General features: G+C 41.3%; 2 protein-coding genes across 2 annotated transcripts; one reads left to right on the top strand and one right to left on the bottom strand.

The window, feature by feature from the left end:
- Nucleotides 1–6,593: 6,593 nt before the first annotated feature.
- On the bottom strand, nt 6,594–9,763 carry LOC123430428. Its single transcript, XM_045114300.1, has 8 exons — nt 9,644–9,763; nt 9,469–9,546; nt 9,266–9,385; nt 9,119–9,176; nt 8,966–9,010; nt 8,185–8,329; nt 7,869–7,954; nt 6,594–6,839 (listed from the first exon to the last, which is right to left on the bottom strand). The coding sequence occupies exons 1-6, from the start codon at nt 9,706–9,708 to the stop codon at nt 8,231–8,233; spliced, it is 465 nt and encodes a 154-aa protein (XP_044970235.1). The 5' UTR covers nt 9,709–9,763; the 3' UTR covers nt 6,594–6,839; nt 7,869–7,954; nt 8,185–8,230.
- Nucleotides 9,764–17,243: 7,480 nt separating this feature from the next.
- On the top strand, nt 17,244–18,279 carry LOC123428601. Its single transcript, XM_045112822.1, has 3 exons — nt 17,244–17,583; nt 17,666–17,921; nt 18,004–18,279. Exons 1-3 carry the CDS (start codon nt 17,249–17,251, stop codon nt 18,277–18,279), a joined length of 867 nt encoding a protein of 288 aa, XP_044968757.1. The 5' UTR covers nt 17,244–17,248.
- Nucleotides 18,280–18,834: the final 555 nt, after the last annotated feature.

Below are 18,834 nucleotides of genomic sequence, written 5' to 3'. Positions count from 1 at the left end.
ACTAGATTATTGACTCTAGTGCAAGTGGGAGACTATTGGAAATGTGCCCTAGAGGCAATAATAAAATGGTTATTATTTTTCCAGTTCATGATAATTGTCTATCATTCATGCTATAAGTGTATTAACCGGAAACCGTAATACATGTGTGAATACATAGATCACAATGTGTCCCTAGTGGGCCCCTAGTTGGCTAGCTCATTGATCAATGGATGATCATGGTTTCCTAATCATGGACATTGGATGTCATTGATAACGGGATCACATCATTAGAGAATGATGTGATGGACAAGACCCAATCCTAAGCATAGCACTAGATCGTGTTGTTCGTATGCTAAAGCTTTTCAAATGTCAAGTATCTTTTCCTTAGACCGTGAGATTGTGCAACTCCGGGATACCGTAGGAGTGCTTTGGGTGTATCAAACGTCACAGTGTCACTGGTGACTATAAAGGTGCACTACGGATATCTCCGAAAGTGTCTATTGGGTTGGCACGAATCGAGACCGGGAGTTGTCACTCCGTGTGAACGGAGAGGTATCTCTGGGCCCACTCGGTAGAACATCATCATAATAATCTTAGTGTGACTAAGGAGTTAGCCACGAGATGATGTGCTACGAAACGAGTAAAGGGACTTGCCGGTAACGATATTGAACAAGGTATGGGGATACCGACGATCGGATCTCGTGCAAAGTATCATACCAATAGACAAAGGGAACTGCATACGGGATTAAGTGAATCCTAGACATCGTGCTTCATCCAATGAGATCATCATAGAACGTGTGGGAACCAATATGGATATCCAGACCCTGTTGTTGGTTATTGACCGGAGAGTGTCTCGGTCATGACTGCATGCTTCCCGAACCCGTAGGGTCTACACACTTAAGGTTCGATGATGCTAGGGTTATATGGGAATAGTGCACGAGGTCACTGAAGGTTGTTCGGAGTCCCGGGTGAGACCTCGGACGTCATGAGGAGCTCTGGAATGGTCCGCAGGTGAAAATTGATATATAGGATGAGGGGTTTTGGACACCGGAAATGTTTCGGGCGTCACCAGTAACGTACCGGGACCACCGGAAGGGTTCCGAGGGTCCACCGGGAGGGGCCACCAGCCCCAAAGGGTGACATAGGCCAAAAGGTGGAACGGGACCAGACCAGAGTGGGCTGGTGCGCCTCCCACCAAGGCCCAAGGCGCAGATAGAGAGGGAAAAGGGGGAAACCCTAAAGCAGATGGGCCCAAGGCCCATCTGGGGTGCGCCACACCCCCTCCATCCTTCCTGGCCGCCACCACCAGCCCTAGATGGGGGCTGCCGCACCCCTAGGGGGTGGGAACCCTAAAGGGGGCGCCCCCTCCCTCTCCTATATATAGTGGAGGGTTTGCCTTTGGAGAACACACAGAAATCTCTCTCTCGGTGCAGCCCTGCTCCTCCTCTTCCACGATGCTTGGCGAAGCCCTATCGGAATACCTCGTAGCTCCATCGCCACTGCGCCATCGCGCTGCTGGAGCTCTCCCTCAACCTATCCCTCCTCCTTGCTGGATTGTACGTCGCCGAGTTGTACGTGTGTTGAACGCGGAGGTGCCGTGGGTCGGCACGTAGATCGGAATCACACCGTGATCTGAATCGCTGCGAGTACGACTCCATCGACCGTGTTCTAGTAACGCTTTCGTTTAGCGATCTTCAAAGGTATGAAGATGCTCTACCCCATCACTCGTTGCTGGTTTCTCCATAGATATATCCTTGTATGGCGTAGGAAATTTTTGAAATTACTACGTTCCTCAACAGTCCTCATCTTCCAACATCACAAACTCATTGGCCTCATCAAGAACCACTTCATAGTTGGACCATTGGATGCTTGAGCTTCCCTTGTACAACACCATGATGTGCTCCCAACAATCCTTTGCATGGGTGAAGGGGCGCAGATGAGGTAGACCTTTGGGAGGAACTGCAGACTGAAGAGTGAACAACGCAGAGTGGTTGTATTGATTGTCCACCTCTTCTCTTGGGGTGAAGTTGTTTGGATCACGTGGGTAAAATCCTTTTCCGATGATTCTCCAAAGATTTGTTGAGCTGTGATTCAAATGAGACTTGATGCAAAAGACCCAATTAGAAAATTCACCTTTAACAAGTATAGGAAGAGGACCAAGATTATTGATATGCGGTGTAGGGACTGGTCCTCCATAGACCGGGGGAGGAGGAAATGAGGCAAAAGTTAATGTCCCAATTTTGTTACAGGGGGAAGAAGTTTGAGTACCTTTAGCCGCTTCCTTGTCGGAATTGGCATCTGACTCTGTTGTGGTGGGTTTAACCACCAACACCGGATCGGGAGGATTCTTCATCCCCTCAAACAATTCATCAATCATGGTCTTGACTTCGATCGTATTGGACGTCTTGAGTGAATCAATGGCCTCATTCAAGTCGTCCCGTGTGACCGAACTCATCACCATGGCCTCGGGTGGTCCACTCGTACCACCTTCGTCGTCAACCATACTATTTATGTGATTAAACCATTAATAAAGAGAAGTAGCTCTGATACCAATTGAAAGGATCGATATGGTTGACTAGAGGGGGGTGAATAGGAAACTACCAATTTTAGCTTTTCTTATCAAATTAAAGTTAGCAACAAAAGGTTCTCTAAATGAACAACTAGGTGAGCAACCTATATGATGCTAACAACAACAAGTGCAAGCAAATAATACACCACAGCAAAAGTAAGTACAAAGTAAAGGTAAGAGATAACCGCAAGTGGAACCGGTGGAGACGAGGATGTGTTACCGAAGTTCCTTCCCTTTGATAGGTAGTACGTCTCCGTTGGAGCGGTGCGGAGGCACAATGCTCCCCAAGAAGCCACTAGGGCCACCGTATTCTCCTCACGCCCTCACACAATGCGAGATGTCGTGATTCCACTATTGGTGCCCTTGAAGGCGGCGACCGGACCTTTACAAACAAGGTTGGGGCAATATCCATACAATGCTTGGAGGCTCCCAAGAAGACCACAAAGCTTCACCACAATGGAATATGGCTCCGAGGTGACCTCAACCGTCAAGGGTGCTCAAACACCCCAAGAGTAACAAGATCCGCAAGGGATTAGTGGGGGAATCGAATATCTCTTGGTGGAAGTGTAGATCTGGGTCTTCTCAACCAATCCCTAGAAAATCAGCAAGTTTGATTGGCTAGGGAGAGAGATCGGGCAAGAATGAGCTTTGGAGCAACAACAGAGCTTGGGAAGGTAAGAGGTGCCTCTCCTGAGGAAGAAGACACTCGTATATAGTGGGGGGGACAAATCCAACCGTTACCCCCCACTCACAGCCTTTCGCAGAGCGGTACTACCGCTGCTAGGAGCGGTACTACCGCCTGGCAGGCTCACCTACCACGGTAGTAAAAAATACTACCGTGCCTACACTTCTGGGGGAAAAGATGCGCAAAAAAGTCCGACGGAGCGGTAGTCAAAAATTACTACCGCTCCTAGAGCGGTACTACAGCCCTCAGCGCGGTGGTAAAAAATTACTACCGCGCAGAGAGCGGTACGACCGCTCCCAGAGCGGTACTACCGCTGGACCTTTTGCTCAAATAGTAAATATAAGGTTGGAGCTCCATTATAACAAGGGAAAGGTGGTGCAATAGGAATGTGTACATGTTGATTCCGCCCAAACCTTTCTGACGCGGACTCCCTCTTAATAGTACGGCTTTCCTACGACACAAATCCACCACAGAGAATCGTAGAAGACCGTCGTTCTTGAAATACACCGAGGGGCGCCGAATCTTCTTGTGCCTAATCATATATTATCTGAAATGCTCAATGCAAACAATTAGTCCGCAGAGGTAACGTCATCAATCACCAAAACCACTTAGGGAGAAATATGCCCTAACACAAACTAAGCCGGTTTGTCTCAAAACTAGGAGATCATCATTGGAAAGCTCTAGAAAGAGTTATGCGCTGTTTGAAGGGCACTACGAGTTATGGAATTCACGACTAGGTACCCAAAGGTGCTTGAAGGGTATGGTGACTCAAATTGGATCTGAGATGCAGATGGGATAAAGGCCATGAGTGGATATGTATTCACTCATGGAGGTGGCACTATTTCTTGGAAGTCTTGGAAGCAAACCATCTTAATAAGGTTAACAATGGAAACAGAACTCACAACACTAGATACAGCTACGATCAAAGCAGATAGGCTTCATTGGCTCTTGAATGACTTGCCAGTTGTTGAAAAACTTGTACCGGGTATCCTTTTGAACTGTGACAATCAAACTCTGATCACGAAAGTGAGCATCTCAAAGGATAGCATGAAGTCATCAAAACATGTCCAAAGAAGGTTAAAATATGTTAGGAAAATGAGAAACTCTGGAGTTATTGCATTGGATTATATCCAAACATCTAAAAATCTGGTAGATCCTTTTACTAAGGGTCTATCACGTAATGTGATAGATAATGCATCGAAGGAGATGGGTATGAGACCCACAATATGATTTGTTCACAATGGTAACCTTTTCTCTGTGATCGAAGATCCCGTGAATTGGATATGGAAGACAAGTTGTTCGTCAACTGAGAGGAGAGTATCCCTAATATCAATATTACCACTCCATGAAGATGCAATACTCTCCTAATCTGCATGGCACATTTTAATATCTTAATGTGTTCTAAGTGGCTTATTTAAGCAGATATGTTGTCCTACAGAACACACCTATATGAGTATGGTTATTAAACGTCGCAACCTATGAGAGAAGGGTAATCTTGAGTAAACTCATGAATGCTCTCGGAGTATGACGCATAAGCTCCACTCGTGAGAAGTCCCACGATAGCACAGTATCGGTCAAGGCTTTGTGTGAATCTAGATTGGTAGAAAACTTGCAATTCAAGTTCTGGTCCATTCTTCAAGTTGCTTACTAGTGTAGCATAGAGTTCTAGGTGGAAGTTCAGCTTAACACTCTCCACTTCATTATCGGTATATAAACAGTGTTTGGAACCAAAGGCAAATGTTGTGTTCCTCTGGGATCTGGTGGGGGATTGCTGGAATTTAGACTATTTTAGGCCAGGGCGAGCCTAATAGCATTTTTATAATTCCTGATAAATTCTAGAGGACCACTTAGCTCATTCATGCAAGGCAAGAGGTGGGACTAAAGTTTAGTCCCATACTGCTCACCTACTAGGAGTTAAACCTCTATATAAGGGAAGTTGTGTCTCTACATGTACAAGGATGACAACAAGAGACATTCATGCGCGCTCCCCCTCCGTAGCCTGCCTCGCCACGCCCCTTCACGACACACCGCGGGTTGCGGGAATAAGCCAAGCCGTTGTCTAATTTTTTGACACGCATAATTTGATATACAAAAGGTCATCCAGAAGCTGAAAAGTTTCGTTGTAGTGGAGATTGAATACAAACGTTGCACCCTTCGGCTACTGCATGTTTGTTTCGTCTCCCTCTTTTTCTTCACCTTCCGTCGCATCCTATTTACCTCCTTATCATATGTCCATAAAAGAGAGGTCGCTCCTCTCCAGAGAGACACGAGACAAGCACCTTTCTCACGCCCCTCTTTTGCTTCACCTCCCGTCGCAGCCTAATCACTTCCTTATCCTATGCCTATAAAAGAGGTCGCTCCACTCCAGAGAGACACGAAAAAAAACACGTTTCACACGCCATCCTGTTCCAAAGCTCCGAGCTTCTTCTTCCCCATTCCAGCTTACGACATGCAGCACCGTTCGGGACAGTACGCCTTCGAAACCCCACCTTTTAAGTCCTATACGGGAGAGTGCTTTGCGCGACTATTGACATCTTCATCACGGACACCACACGCCGATGACCACTTTCCCAACGACGACTTCTTTCCCGACGTCGACAACCTCTTCGACAACATGGGCGACAACAACGACAATGCTAGTGCCCAGTATGTGTCCGTGTCTTTTCTATTCGAGATCCTACTGGAGTTTTGTTCACATGATTTGCCTGCTCTCCTATATTTTGCCTGCCTAGTGTCGTCTCTGTTATTGTGACCTACTTTCCTCAAGTTTGCATGACTAGTCTTGTCTTTGTTACAATTATCATGTTCTTTTAAATCATTCGGTAAATTGCTCATATATCCATCACTAGCTGCTGGAAGGAATGTATGGCTATCCACCACACCATATAGTATGTATGTAATTGACATTATTGACTTCTAAATAAAGTGTGGTGAATCTAAACAAAATACAAAAGTAAAGTTGCTCCATAGTTAAATACTTCCTCCGTTCCTAAATATAAGTCCTTTTAAAGGTTTCACTAAAGGACTGCATACTGATGTACATAGACATATTTTAAAGTATAGATTCACTCATTTTGCTCCGCATGTAGCCCTCTAGTAAAATCTCTAAAAAGACTTATAATTAGGAACAGAGGTAGTATTGTAATACACCTGAAACACCGTTCGTCCCAAATTGGTTGTCTTACATTGGTCTAAAAAGTGAAGTATCTAATACTAAACCGTGTCTAGTTATACCCCTATTTAGACAAACCTAAGAGAACTAATTCGGAACGGAGGGAGTACATAATACAACATGCCCGGGCATGGTAAGGGATAACATAACGAAGAAACAACACCTTAAGCGGTCAGCACCTTGCAATCTCACAATGATCATAGTGTTTATATAATAGTGAAAAAACTTAGCGGGTGTTCAACATTACTAAGTAAACATCACACAATATGCAAAAGAGTTCCAACATCTAAAGCCAGGAGCACAAACATATTTAATACTAGTATTGTCCATACGGCAGCTTGAATTGCGCCTCTTCTGAACCCTCCAACTGCCGGCCCATACAGAATGAGGTTGTGGAGTTGGTTGCAGTAATTGTGCGATCTACCAAGACATTTCTGCAAGTAAACAAAGTTGTGTTGAGGCTGGCATTATGTTCCATACTCCAGTGCTCACACATGAATAATTCAGCAGGAACGTGTAAAATTTTGTAATTCGTAAACAGTCAGTTGCATTTTTAAAGAGTTTGCCTTTCTCATATGCAGTCTAATAACATGGCAGTTAACAACAAACAAATGTCAAAAGCAAATGAAACTGCTATATCAGTGATGTGTGATGGTGTTCAAAGGATGATATTATCGACACAAGATGCAAGCAGTAGCAAAAGAGTACTGTTTTGTTCTACGGAACAGAAACATGACAAAATTAATCAGTAGTACTAAGCCTAGTTGCTTCTTCCTTGCCAGCTACAAGGCCAAAACAAAACCAATTCCAATAGCATGCCACCTATAAAACCACTGCATGATCCTCACATAAGGTAGACACTGCTCAATGTGGAAATAACAAAAACAAACTTCTACTGCCCATTCATGGAAAAGCTGACAAAGTTATATCTCACACTTTTTGCATAAGTTGAAAATTGTGAAAATTCTAACAAAAAATTTACCCAAAGCTGAATCGGTTCATCATTACTGGACAAAACAACAATAGAGATACTGAACGAACAATATAAGTTTCTGTATTCCAGCATTATTACTAGACAAAACCAACAATAGAAACAATGAATGAACAAGAATTGAAGTAAATTAATGTGCCAGCAGCACACATTTACTCCTGTTTTTGGCACCATATGGTACCATGGGTGCCTCCATCAGAGACAAATACTGAACTTTCAAGATAATCAAGCCATGTGAGCCAGACTTTGTGTTAACATGCATATGAGAGGCTCAGAGAGTAGAAAGCAAGAGCATATGGTACCTAACTCATAGCCATATGTATAAATCTAATAACTACTTGGCTAGTTCAGAAATTAATCAAATCCATACGACAGACACCTTAAAAAACAAAACAAGAGAACATGCATTACCTGCTAATTGAGTAACCAATCAAAAAGATATACAGATAGCAAAAAGAAAAAGGCAAATCACCTATTCAAACACATCTTAGAGATCTTGTGTGTTCACAATTTCAGATTCACCTTCTTCTTTGTCATCGCCTCCGCCAACATCAGTATCTATAAGGGAAAGAAATCCATAAAAGTTCAAGGAGAACAACAAGAAAGAAAATTAAATGTGCAGACACAAATAGTTTAATTATTCTTCCGATGTAAGGTAAAGTAGAAGAGATTATCTATTGTTATTGGAAATATATCTGATGAAAGAGCATTATATCTGCATAGAATTCTTAGCTTAGCACGGTAAAGTCGTCTAAAAATAGGTAAAAGCGCTAGGTCTTTGTCTCAACCTTCTTAAACTCAGCAACATGAGCCAGGGATATTTTGTTCTTAAACTCAGCAACCTGAGCCAGGGATATTTTGTTCACACGGGCCTTGGCTACATAAGGGGCCTTGTCCTGCAACACAGATCCATCCATGTACGGTAATCTTTACCTAATAATAAAGAGGCAATCGCTTTCGTTAGAAAACCCACCGAAGTGATTTTACAAAAAAAAAAACTTACTGTTTATGACATTAAACTCGTAGTATATATTAAATATTTTTTTAAATACTCATATCTTTTAAACCGTAACTCTAAATTTAACATATTATACATGGAATTTGATTAGAAAAATATGTAGAATTTAAATATGATATTATTTTATCTGTTAAACGTTTAATAAAAATACTATCTAGGGTGCAATCTTAATAAATAAGTCATTATTCGTCTTTCTTTCATACCGGTACTCATCCGGGTGGGGATGAACACGTCAACAAAATCAGGATTAGAGATGAAACTGAAGGTCACTTGACTGATTCTTTGCACGTATTAAATCTACATGCAAGCCGTGTTAAAATGGAAGACCTGTGAAATTTCGAACTGCGTTTTTATAGGATAAGACCATCTTTCTTTGTATCGTAACTATAAATTCTCAAATTATAGACATTTTTTATAAATTAAAAGTGTGTGCCGTGTGGTATTTCTTTCTCCCGTTGCAACGCATGGGCCCTTTTGCTAGTCAGTAATCATGTATGTATCAACAACAAATCAGCACGGCAAAAGTTACAGAAGATTGGAACCTATCTTACAGAATCGGTAAAGAATTTCCAATTTTCAGCAGCTTGCTTTCTAATCTGAAAGGTTTCCACCAGAAACAAATTATCAATTCATCCACGCAACAATTGAAACAAATCATTATGCATTCTGATAGAGGTAAGGAGGCATTGAAGGGTCAAACTGACAGCATCCACGGACGGCCTGTCACAGATGTGTTTGGAGTACTTCATCCAGAAGTGGTTCCTAACCAAATCTTGGTCAAATCAGCGCCGTCGAGAAAAGCAAAAAAACTGAACAATAATCTAAAAAAAACGTGGAGAATCTCATCTCACTGGTAGGTGCGCAGGACGAACACGTCATCCACTTTAATATTCATCAACGCCAACCCGCATGTAACATCGGAAAGGTCGTGGGTCTTGGGCTTCTCGGCTCCATCGCTCTTCACCGCCAACCTGCGTGGAGCATCGAAAAGGTCATGGGTCGACGCACCAAAATTAACCTCTATTGCATTACACAATCGATTTTGGATTCTTACTTGCCCTTGGCCTTCTTCCCCTTCCTGCACTTGGTCCAGGGCTTCCGCTCATCCGCTCCATCTCTCTTTGCTGCCGAGCTGCGTAAGAATCCAAGGTTATGGATCGGCGGCTCGATGCACCGAAACTAGGGATGTCTCTTGCATCACAGAAACAAGATTCAGTTTCGATTCTTACTTGCTGTCGGCCTCGTCCATGGTTACATCGATGCCCGTGGATGCGGTCTGCTTGCAAGCCGTCATGCCTCAACAACAGGTGAGATCGGCGCGAGGCGAGACCAGGAATCGAGCGCCCGAATTGAGGAGTTCTGGCGAAAGGAAACGAGGGAGACGGGACCTCTTATGCGCCGCTCGTTGCGGCAACTGCCGAACGGACGCACAGGGGGGCCGCCCCGACTGAGCCGGCCCAAGTTAACCACCAGTAGCGAATGTAGAGACCACAAAAAAAAAGTTAGCGACCAGCAATTGACAAATCTGAAACATTTCAGTAAAAATTTCACAATACTTTTTTAAAATTCCGGAACATCTTTTAAAATTTTGTAACATCTTTTAAATTCCTTTTTTTTTTTGCAAATCCGGCAAAAAATTTTGAATTCTGCAACATTTTTTAAATTCCTGAAGATTTTTAAATTTTGGAACATTTTTTCAAATTCTGGAACATTTTTCAAATTCCGAAACATTTTTTAAAATTTCGGAACATTTTTCAAATTTCGGAACCGTTTTCCAAATTTCAGAACATTTCTTCCAAAAAATTCAAAACATTTTAATAAAAATATCAGAAGATTTCTTTAAAATTCCGGAACATTTTTTAAAATTTCAAAACATTTTTTAAAATTACGGAATATTTCTCCGAATTCTGGAGCATTTTTTTAAATTCCCGAACATTTTTAAAATTCTGGATACTTTTAAAATTTCGGACATTTTTTCAAATTTCGAAATATTTTTCAAATTTCAGAATATTTTTAAATATCCAGAACATTTTTAAAACAAAAACAGGAATAGAAAGAAAAAGTAAAAAAGAAAACAACAAAAAAGAAAAACCGGTTCAGAGAATCTTCTAGAAAGTTCCCAAAATCGGAAAAAATCAGCTGAAAACCTGTAGAAGGTTCCCAAAACCGGAGCTGTTGGCATGTAAATGGGCCGGCCCATTACCAAACGTAGCATGGGACATTTAGACACAGAATGCTGCTAATACGGATTTCCGAGGGAGACTAGAGGCTAGCTGCAGCTAGGGCATAAAAGAGATCGGGCCAAACGCCTCTTTGCCTTAGGTCAGGTATAAATACTGGGACAAATGTAACCAAGCCCTTATGGCTCTCTGTCAGGATAAAAAATAAGCAAACTGTAGCCCGTTTTGACCTTTAGAGGCTTTGTTACAATCTTGAATTTCGGCCTCGGTTATGGGAGCACCTCCTAGGAAAGGTCCTATAGCGGGCCAGCCCAGGACCTGGTAAAGAAAGCAACGCATAGAAAAAAACTGGAGAAAAAATCATGAAATTTTGAAATAAATTCACAAACTACAAAAAGGTTATCAAATTTGAAAAAAAATGTGAAAAACTTTCATTAAAATTGACAAATAGGACATCAAACATGAAAAAACTACATCAATATTGAAAAAAGAAGTACAGCAAAATAGAAAAAAATCATCAAAAATGAAAATAGTTCATCAAATTTGAAAATAGTTTATTGTAATTGAGAACTAGTTCATCAATTTTGAAAAAGGTCATCGATTTTGAAAAAAATCATAGAATTTGGAACAAATCACTGATTCTCGAAAAAGTTCGTTAATTTTTGTAAGAAAGTATATTGAGAATGAAAAAAGTTTTTCAATTTTAAAAAAAGTTCATCGATTTTGAAGAAAAGTTCATGGATTTTGAAAAATATATTGTGAATTTGAAAAAAAAATCATGCATTTAGCAAAAAAAAGGAAGAAAGAAAAAACGAACAAAACCGTTACAAGGAAAAATAAAAATAAAAATAAAAAAGTTACACGAACTAAAGAGGACAAAAGGATGAAAAGAAGCTAATTAACATGTTAATCATGATGGTTTAGTGGTTACTTCTCTAATCCCTGTTGTCGCATCATTTTTTTCTTTAATATGAAATGAAAAGGTTAAACGGGTCGGCTGATGAGTCTAAATTTTGAGACCTCTTCACCGTTTTTTTTTGTGGCAATTTTGTAGGCTTTGTGGAATTTTACAGTGTTCGTGCACTTTTTTTTGTTGATAATCCCTCATGTAATGGCTTTTGAAGCAATATTTATTTGGAGAAAATTTCCAAAAATAACATTAGAATCATGTATTAAAGGTGATAAACATTTTCCATAAAAAAATCAAGTAAGAAGACCAAAGAAATAGTCGTTGTCGCACTTCAAGAGCGAACGACGTCGTTCCATGCGACCGCATGCTCGCATGAGCGGTCGTTTGGCGCGCCGATCCCTGTGGAAGATCAGCTATTTTTACCCCGTCGAAGCGGATCGTGAATCACACGTGCACAGACTCCAGAAACTCATCTACAAGGCAGAACCCTAGCCTCCGGAGCCCATGCGGAGGGAGGATTAACTAGGAGGAGGGGGTCACTCTCACCATGAAGGGAATGAAGTCATCATCACTATCTTCATAACCATTGTCATCTCATCCGCACCCTTATCATGTGCAACATTAAGAACCCTAGTGGATCCTTCGATGTATCGATTGATTCGTCCATCCATGTACTCCATTATCATTACCATGATGATTTGTCATTCCCATGTGTAAGTAGACCTGTTGTTCTCAGGGAGTACACCCTAGTATGTAATAGGTTGTTTGGTATTAGGACTTAATATCCCTTTTTGCATGTTTATGTTCATAATCTTCTTGACGTTGGTTGAAGTCGCACATCTAACGTATGCCAACTTTGGACGGAAGATTATTACAGCTGGCTAATTTTGTGGTTGTGGAATCGAGTGACATGACACACCCCTTCTCCCTTCGTAGCGACAGTAGCAATAGAGGTGATACGTCTATTTTTGCATCATGATTTGATATTGTTACTTATATTTCTTTTGGTCATTATTAAACTTTATGATATAATTTTAATGCCTTTTCTCTTTGAATTTACAAGGTTTACATGGAGAGGAACATTACCGACAGCTGGAATTCTGGACCTAAAAAAGCTACATCAAATATACCTATTTTCCTGAACTCCAAATGAGAAGAATATTTTTGAAATATATAAAAAGTACTGGAGCTAAGAAGTATGAGAGGTGGCCACCTGTCGCTCACATGGCAAGCAACAACCCAACAGCACAACAACATCGATGGCCCAGCTAGCGTAGCCGGCCGGCCCCCTCTCGCAGCCCACCTTCGTGCGCTCTCTCTCTCTTTCCACGTGGACGCCGGTGCTAGCCCCACGTGCCATCCAGGAGCTCCAATCTCAGAACGTCGAATATGAGGCGAAATAACTAATTGAGGAGTATTCCTTTCAAAGATCACTCCCATCTAACCAGGTTATGAAAAGTTTTCGTTTTTTTTCGTAGATCCTTATTTTCATAATATTTTATCTCTTAAACCGTATGTCCAAATCTTGAACTATTTTCATCGTTGTATTCTTCGCTCGAGATCTTTAAAACAAGATCTCATGTTAATAGGTTTTAACGAACTTCTTTTCACGAAAAAAAAACGAATAGAAAAACTGGACTCGAAAACCGTTCCTTCCGCGAAAGCTCAAAACACACGTTTTTTTTCGTCCCCGAGAGGCACGACTATGCCTCTCGCGGAAGCAAACCTGTGCCTTTCATGAAAGCAAATCGTGTCTTTCACAAAAAAACAAAAACACATGTTTTTTCGTTTTCGAGAAACACGGCCGTGCCTCTCGCAAAAGCAAATCTGTGTATCTCATAAAAGAAAAACCGTTCCTTTCGTGAAAGAAAAAACAACAGAAAACACATTTTTTGTTTCCAAGAGGCATGACCGTGCCTCTTCCGAAACCAATCCGTGTCTCTCGCAAAGAAAAACTGTGCCTCTCTCAAAAGAAAAAGATACGTATTTTTTCCGTTCCTGAGCAAGAAAATTCGTGCTTTTGAAGAAAGAAAGAAAAAAGGAAATATGTTTTTTCAGATATTTTTTATTTTTTTTCATCCAAAAGCTAAGAAATACCGGTGAAAAACCAAACACCGAGAAAACCCAAAAAACCCCATCTAAAAAGTCGAAAATATGTGAAACTAAAAATAGAAAATAAAAATCTAAAGAAAATATTGAACACGCCATACATGAAGATAGCTAAAAATGCGTCAGGTATTAATCGTTGGGAGGCTCCGAATAAGCGCCAACTAGTTGCTCTCAGCTCCCATAACCGATGGCGAAATTCAATCAAGATTGTAATAAAGCCTCTAAAGGTCAACACGGACCATAGTTTATTTATTTTTTCCTGACACAGAGCCATAAGGCCTTGGCTGCATTGGCCCAGTATTTACATGACCCCTGTGGGAAAAAGAGGCGCTTGGCTTGGTAAAGTCAAAATGTGCTAACCGGCGCGTGCAGCGCTACACAATGGGCTCGCCCATCTGAAAATTCTTCATGAACTTTTTTTGTCGGTGAACTGTTTTAGCCCGCGAACTTTTTTAAAATCGGTGAATTTCTTTGAAAATCGTTGAACTTTTTTTGAAATCCATGAACTTTTTTGAAAAGTGATGAACATAATTTAAAATTCATGAACTTTTTTTGAAATCAGTGAACTATTTTCGGAAATTGATGAACTTTTTTTCAAAATCGATGATATTTGTTTTCGAATTCTGTGAACTTTTCGAAAGTTCATAAACATATTTCCAAAAATCGGTGAACTTTTTTCCATAATCATTGATTTTTTTCCAAAAATCTATACTTTTTGAAAATTCTTTGAACTCTTTTCAATTTTTTACTAACTAACGAATTTAATATGAGCCGGCCCACGAAGAGGGCCGCTGCACGCGCCCGTTCCCTTAGTAGCGCCTGAAGGGAGGTCCCCTCGTCTCCCTCGTTTCCTTGGGTCAATAGCTCTTGTGCGACACATTTGATGCGAATTGGATCCTGTGCAACACATTTGATGCGAATTGGATCCTGTGCGACGTTTCTCTGGCCCAAATAGCCAAAGGCCCACTCGAGCGATTAAAATGGTCGTCAACGGGAGTGAGGTTATGTTAAGACATGTGGGTCCTACTTGGCAGTGCATCTACTTACGGCCCCACTTGACAGTGCATCTACTTACGGGCCCCACTTGGCAGTGCATCGGGTGAGACGTGTCCCCGTGCCTGGCCTGTCTGTGTGAACCGCCCGTCTGAAGCTCTGTTGCTCCCTCCTTTCCGTTCCCGGAGGTGAGCCGAAGACGGCGGCGACGCTTTTGTTGTAGCGGTGGAGCTTTCGATCTCGGCGACTGTGGTGAGTGAATCCAGAACCCTTGTCCAGCCCGTTCCCTTCTGTGTCGAGTTAGATCTCACTGCAGTTCATGTTTCCCTCCTCTGTTTTCTTTGGTCGATGTGATCCAGATTTGGGTGGGGCGGAGGGGGCTAAAGGTGATGGAGCCGCCAGAGACAACAACAACGTTGACTAGGTAATCTGTGCATCCTTTCCATCCTATGCGATTTGTGCCCCGTCTCCTTCCGCTAGCTCACAGTGCGCGCCATTGAAAAACAGGGCCGATGATGCTCGGACATTTGAATTCACTATCGAATTCTTTACTTCTAAGGCGAAGCTAGGTGATGGTAGCGTGCGGGACATAGAGGGAGATACTATTGTGAAATGGGAGGTTGAATTATCAGAGATTGATCCACAAGAACTACAGAGCATGGAAGAGAAGGTCGTGAGGAATGTGGTGGCAAAAATTGGGGAGAGCATTTTTTGGGGTCCACAGCAAGAGGTAGCATTGTTATGGTTTGATAATTGGAAAGGAGAGTGTGTGAGAATTGAGGATGGCGAAGAGATGGTTGATGAAATCGATCGAAAAAATGGCTTGACAACCAAACAAACTACGTTTCGTGTAGAGCTGGTTGATCTGAAATCAGATTCTAAGGTTGGATATGTTCCCTCAAAATTGGTTGCTCAAATGGTAGATGATAATTGGGCTTCAGAGAGGCAGATAATGCCCATGTGTACAGGTGAGGTGACAGTATTACATGAGGGGGCTGATGCAGATGCACAAGAGGGCTCTGATGGTGTTGCAAGGGTTCTTTCTGTTGATTGGAATTCGGTTGAATTAAATGAACCAACTGATTTAGTCATTGCACCAATGGATGACACTGAGATGGCCAAATTTTTTGACATTCCAGTACCTGATGAAGATAAGGAAGAGAATGATGAAACTAGTATGCTTACTGATGCTAAAAGAGATATATGTGAAGATGTGGATGGACAGCTGATGGAAGATGCTGCAGATGATGTTGATGATGCACATGATGACGAGTTGGTAAATGTCTATGACAAGGAAAACCCTGTTATTGCAGTAGGGAAGTTGTTCCCAAACATGGATGAATTTAGAATGTGTTTCATGACTTATGCCATCAAACATGAGTTTGATGCCAAAACAAAGTGGACTGACAGAAAAAAGTTTTATGCAAGATGCAGAGGTTTTGATGAAAGTGTCAAGCCTTGCAAGTGGTACATATCTGCTAGACGCCAACCTGATGGAAGTACCATTAGGTTCAATCAAATCCCACACCAACATACTTGTATTACAAGTTCACAAAGAGTATCAACCATGACATCACAACTTTGGATTGCAGAAAAGATCACTCCTATTTTAGCCAAGAAACCAAATACTACTGCAAAGAAACTTAAAGTAGACTTGGAAAAGCAGTACCCAATTAAGGTGAAGTATAACACAATGTGGAAGGCAAAACAAAGGGAAATGAAAGAATTATATGGTGAAAGTTTTTTATGGCTTTAAAGCCTTGCATCGATGGATTCAAGGCAGATTGTCGTCCATATTTGAGCATAGACTCTTCATTTTTGACCGGCAAATGGAATGGTCAATTGACAGCTTGCAATGCTTTAGATGGACACAACTGGATGTTCCCTGTTGCTATTGGCTTGTTTCAGTCAGAAACAGAGGTCTCATGGACATGGTTCATGATGCAGTTGAAGAGATGCATAGGTCCAGTGTCACCTTTGGCAGTCCACACAGATGCATGCAAAGGGCTAGAAAATGCACTCAAGAATGTGTTCCCCCATTGTGAGCAGAGAGAGTGCTTCGGCCATATGTGGATGAATTTGATCAAAAAGTTCAGAGGGGAAGAATTTGGTCGCATGTGGCCAGCAGCAAGATCTTACACTAAACAGACATTTCATATCATCTTGGTAAGATAATGACAGCATGCCCTGAATTTGGTCCATGGGTGAACACCTACCATTCTCTATTATGGTATAGGTCAGGATTTAACACTGCCATCAACTGTGATCATATCAACAACAGCTTGGCAGAAAGTTTTAACAACAAGGTGAAGCAGTTGAAAAACCTGCCTGTGCATGACATGGTTGACCAAATCAGGATCATGATCGTGCGCTTGTGGGAATTGAGAAGAAGGATTGGTGATTGTCTGCAAGGGGACAAGCTTCCTGCAGTGGTACAACAGGTGATCAACAGGAGCAGAAATCTTACACATTTATCTGTTGAAAAATCTTCTGTGTGGGGTGTTGAAGTTAGAGATACCAAAACTAGTAGAAGGCATGTTGTTAACACTGAAATGCATGAGTGCACTTGTTTGGAGTGGCAACACACTACGAAACCATGTGATCATGCCATACTTTTCTTGGCCTCCCGACCAAAGATAAACATGCACCCTTATTTGCACGAATATTACTCAGTAGCAAAATTCAAGGCTGCATATGCAACTCCAATTCCAGCACTTACAGATCAGTCTCAGTGGCCTGAAGTGGACATAGAATTTTCCATGTGTCCTCCCCTAACAAAAAGAAAGGCTGGTAGGCCTAAAGAGAGCAGATTCAAGGCATGGTTTGAGAGAGGTGGGAGTAGTAAAAAAGGGAAGGGAAAGAAGGATGGAAAACCAAAAAGGTCCCAAAAAGGTAACAAAAATAGATGCAAGTTGTGCCAGGAACTTGGGCACCGAGCTGGATCTTCCAAGTGTTGTTACACTCCTAAAAGGCCAAAGTATGTGTGCTAATGTTTTTTATGTTTACTATTTGGCTGCATTTTTCAATTACAAACCAATTGACATGCTTAAATTTTTTAGGAGGAAGTGTGCAGCTGAGCCCCTTGTTGTTGAAGATTGCTGGCCAAAGAAAAAGACAAGAGGCAATGGTTGTAGAAAAAAGAGAAGTTATGGTGAAACAATGCAAACTGAGCAAAATGAGCAAGACTTGGATGTGCTGCAAAATGAGCAACAAGACTTGGATGTGTTCCAAAATGAAGATGTGGTCCAAAATGAGCAAGACTTGGATGTGTTGCAAAATCAAGATGTGGTGCAAAATGAGCAAGATATGGATGTGGTGCCAAATGATAATCTTCCAACTGATGTTGTGCAAACTGAGCCTATATTAGAAGTTGTGTTGCCTAACCCTGTTTTTCCAGAAGATGTGGGTGCAAAATGAGCAAGATATGGATCTGGTGCCAAATGATTATCTTCCAGCTGATGTTGTGCAAGCTGAGCCTATATTAGAAGTTGTGTTGCCTAACCCTGTTTTTTCAGAAGATGTGGTGCCAACTAAGCCTATATTGGAAGTTCTGTTGCCAATTGAGCTTGATGATATTCCAACTGATGCAGTGATGAAAACCAAGAGCTTGAGTGAACTGGGTATAGTGGTAAAGAGAAGCACTGATAAAAAGAAGAAGAAGAAGCTGAAGTGAAGTGAACTGGGTGTTGTACTATGCTATAGAATAAAACTTTGCGTGAAATTGTATTTTTCATATGAAATGTATTTGTGTAATACTATTCAAGTTTGAGACAAATTTCCACTTTGAGACAAAATTCAAATTTGAGCCAAAATTCAAATTTGAAGTTATTTGGTATGTGGTATGGTGTTGTATTTTTCATATGAAATGTATTTGTGTAATACTATTCAAGTTTGAGACAAATTTCAAGTTTGAGACAAAATTCAAATTTGAGCCAAAATTCAAATTTGAGCCAAAATTCAAATTTGAAGTTATTTGGTATGTGGTATGGTGTTACAATGATTTACGTACTATTACACATGTTAGGTGATTAATCGGAGAACTTTTATTATGTGAAACTTTGGACATGAAAAATGTGCTCCAAATGAGCTCCAAAACCCCCTCCAAGCCCCCGTGCAAAGCCCCATTTGTAAGCAAGTTTTTTTCGACCTTCTCCAAATGAGCCAAAAAATGAAACTTGTCATCTTAGTCATATAGAAAGATGATTGGCACAAGTTTTATATTTTTTTA

Source organism: Hordeum vulgare, chromosome 2H, assembly GCF_904849725.1.
Source record: "Hordeum vulgare subsp. vulgare chromosome 2H, MorexV3_pseudomolecules_assembly, whole genome shotgun sequence".
NCBI classification, from domain to species: domain Eukaryota; kingdom Viridiplantae; phylum Streptophyta; class Magnoliopsida; order Poales; family Poaceae; genus Hordeum; species Hordeum vulgare.
The sequence above is the reverse complement of the archived record's forward strand: the minus strand, read 5'-3'. Positions and strand labels throughout refer to the sequence as shown.

What these genes read in the sequence shown, in the direction of transcription:
- LOC123428601 (XM_045112822.1), top strand. Translation starts at nt 17,249, where the DNA reads ATGCACCCTTATTTGCACGAATATTACTCAGTAGCAAAATTCAAGGCT. An exon ending in TACACTCCTAAAAGGCCAAA is followed by an intron (nt 17,584 to 17,665) that starts GTATGTGTGCTA and finishes TAAATTTTTTAG; the next exon opens with GAGGAAGTGTGCAGCTGAGC. An exon ending in ATGAGCAAGATATGGATGTG is followed by an intron (nt 17,922 to 18,003) that starts GTGCCAAATGAT and finishes CTGTTTTTCCAG; the next exon opens with AAGATGTGGGTGCAAAATGA.
- LOC123430428 (XM_045114300.1), bottom strand. Translation starts at nt 9,708, where the DNA reads ATGACGGCTTGCAAGCAGACCGCATCCACGGGCATCGATGTAACCATG. An exon ending in ATGGACGAGGCCGACAGCAA is followed by an intron (nt 9,547 to 9,643) that starts GTAAGAATCGAA and finishes ATTCTTACGCAG; the next exon opens with CTCGGCAGCAAAGAGAGATG. An exon ending in GGAAATTCTTTACCGATTCT is followed by an intron (nt 8,330 to 8,965) that starts GTAAGATAGGTT and finishes CTTTATTATTAG; the next exon opens with GTAAAGATTACCGTACATGG.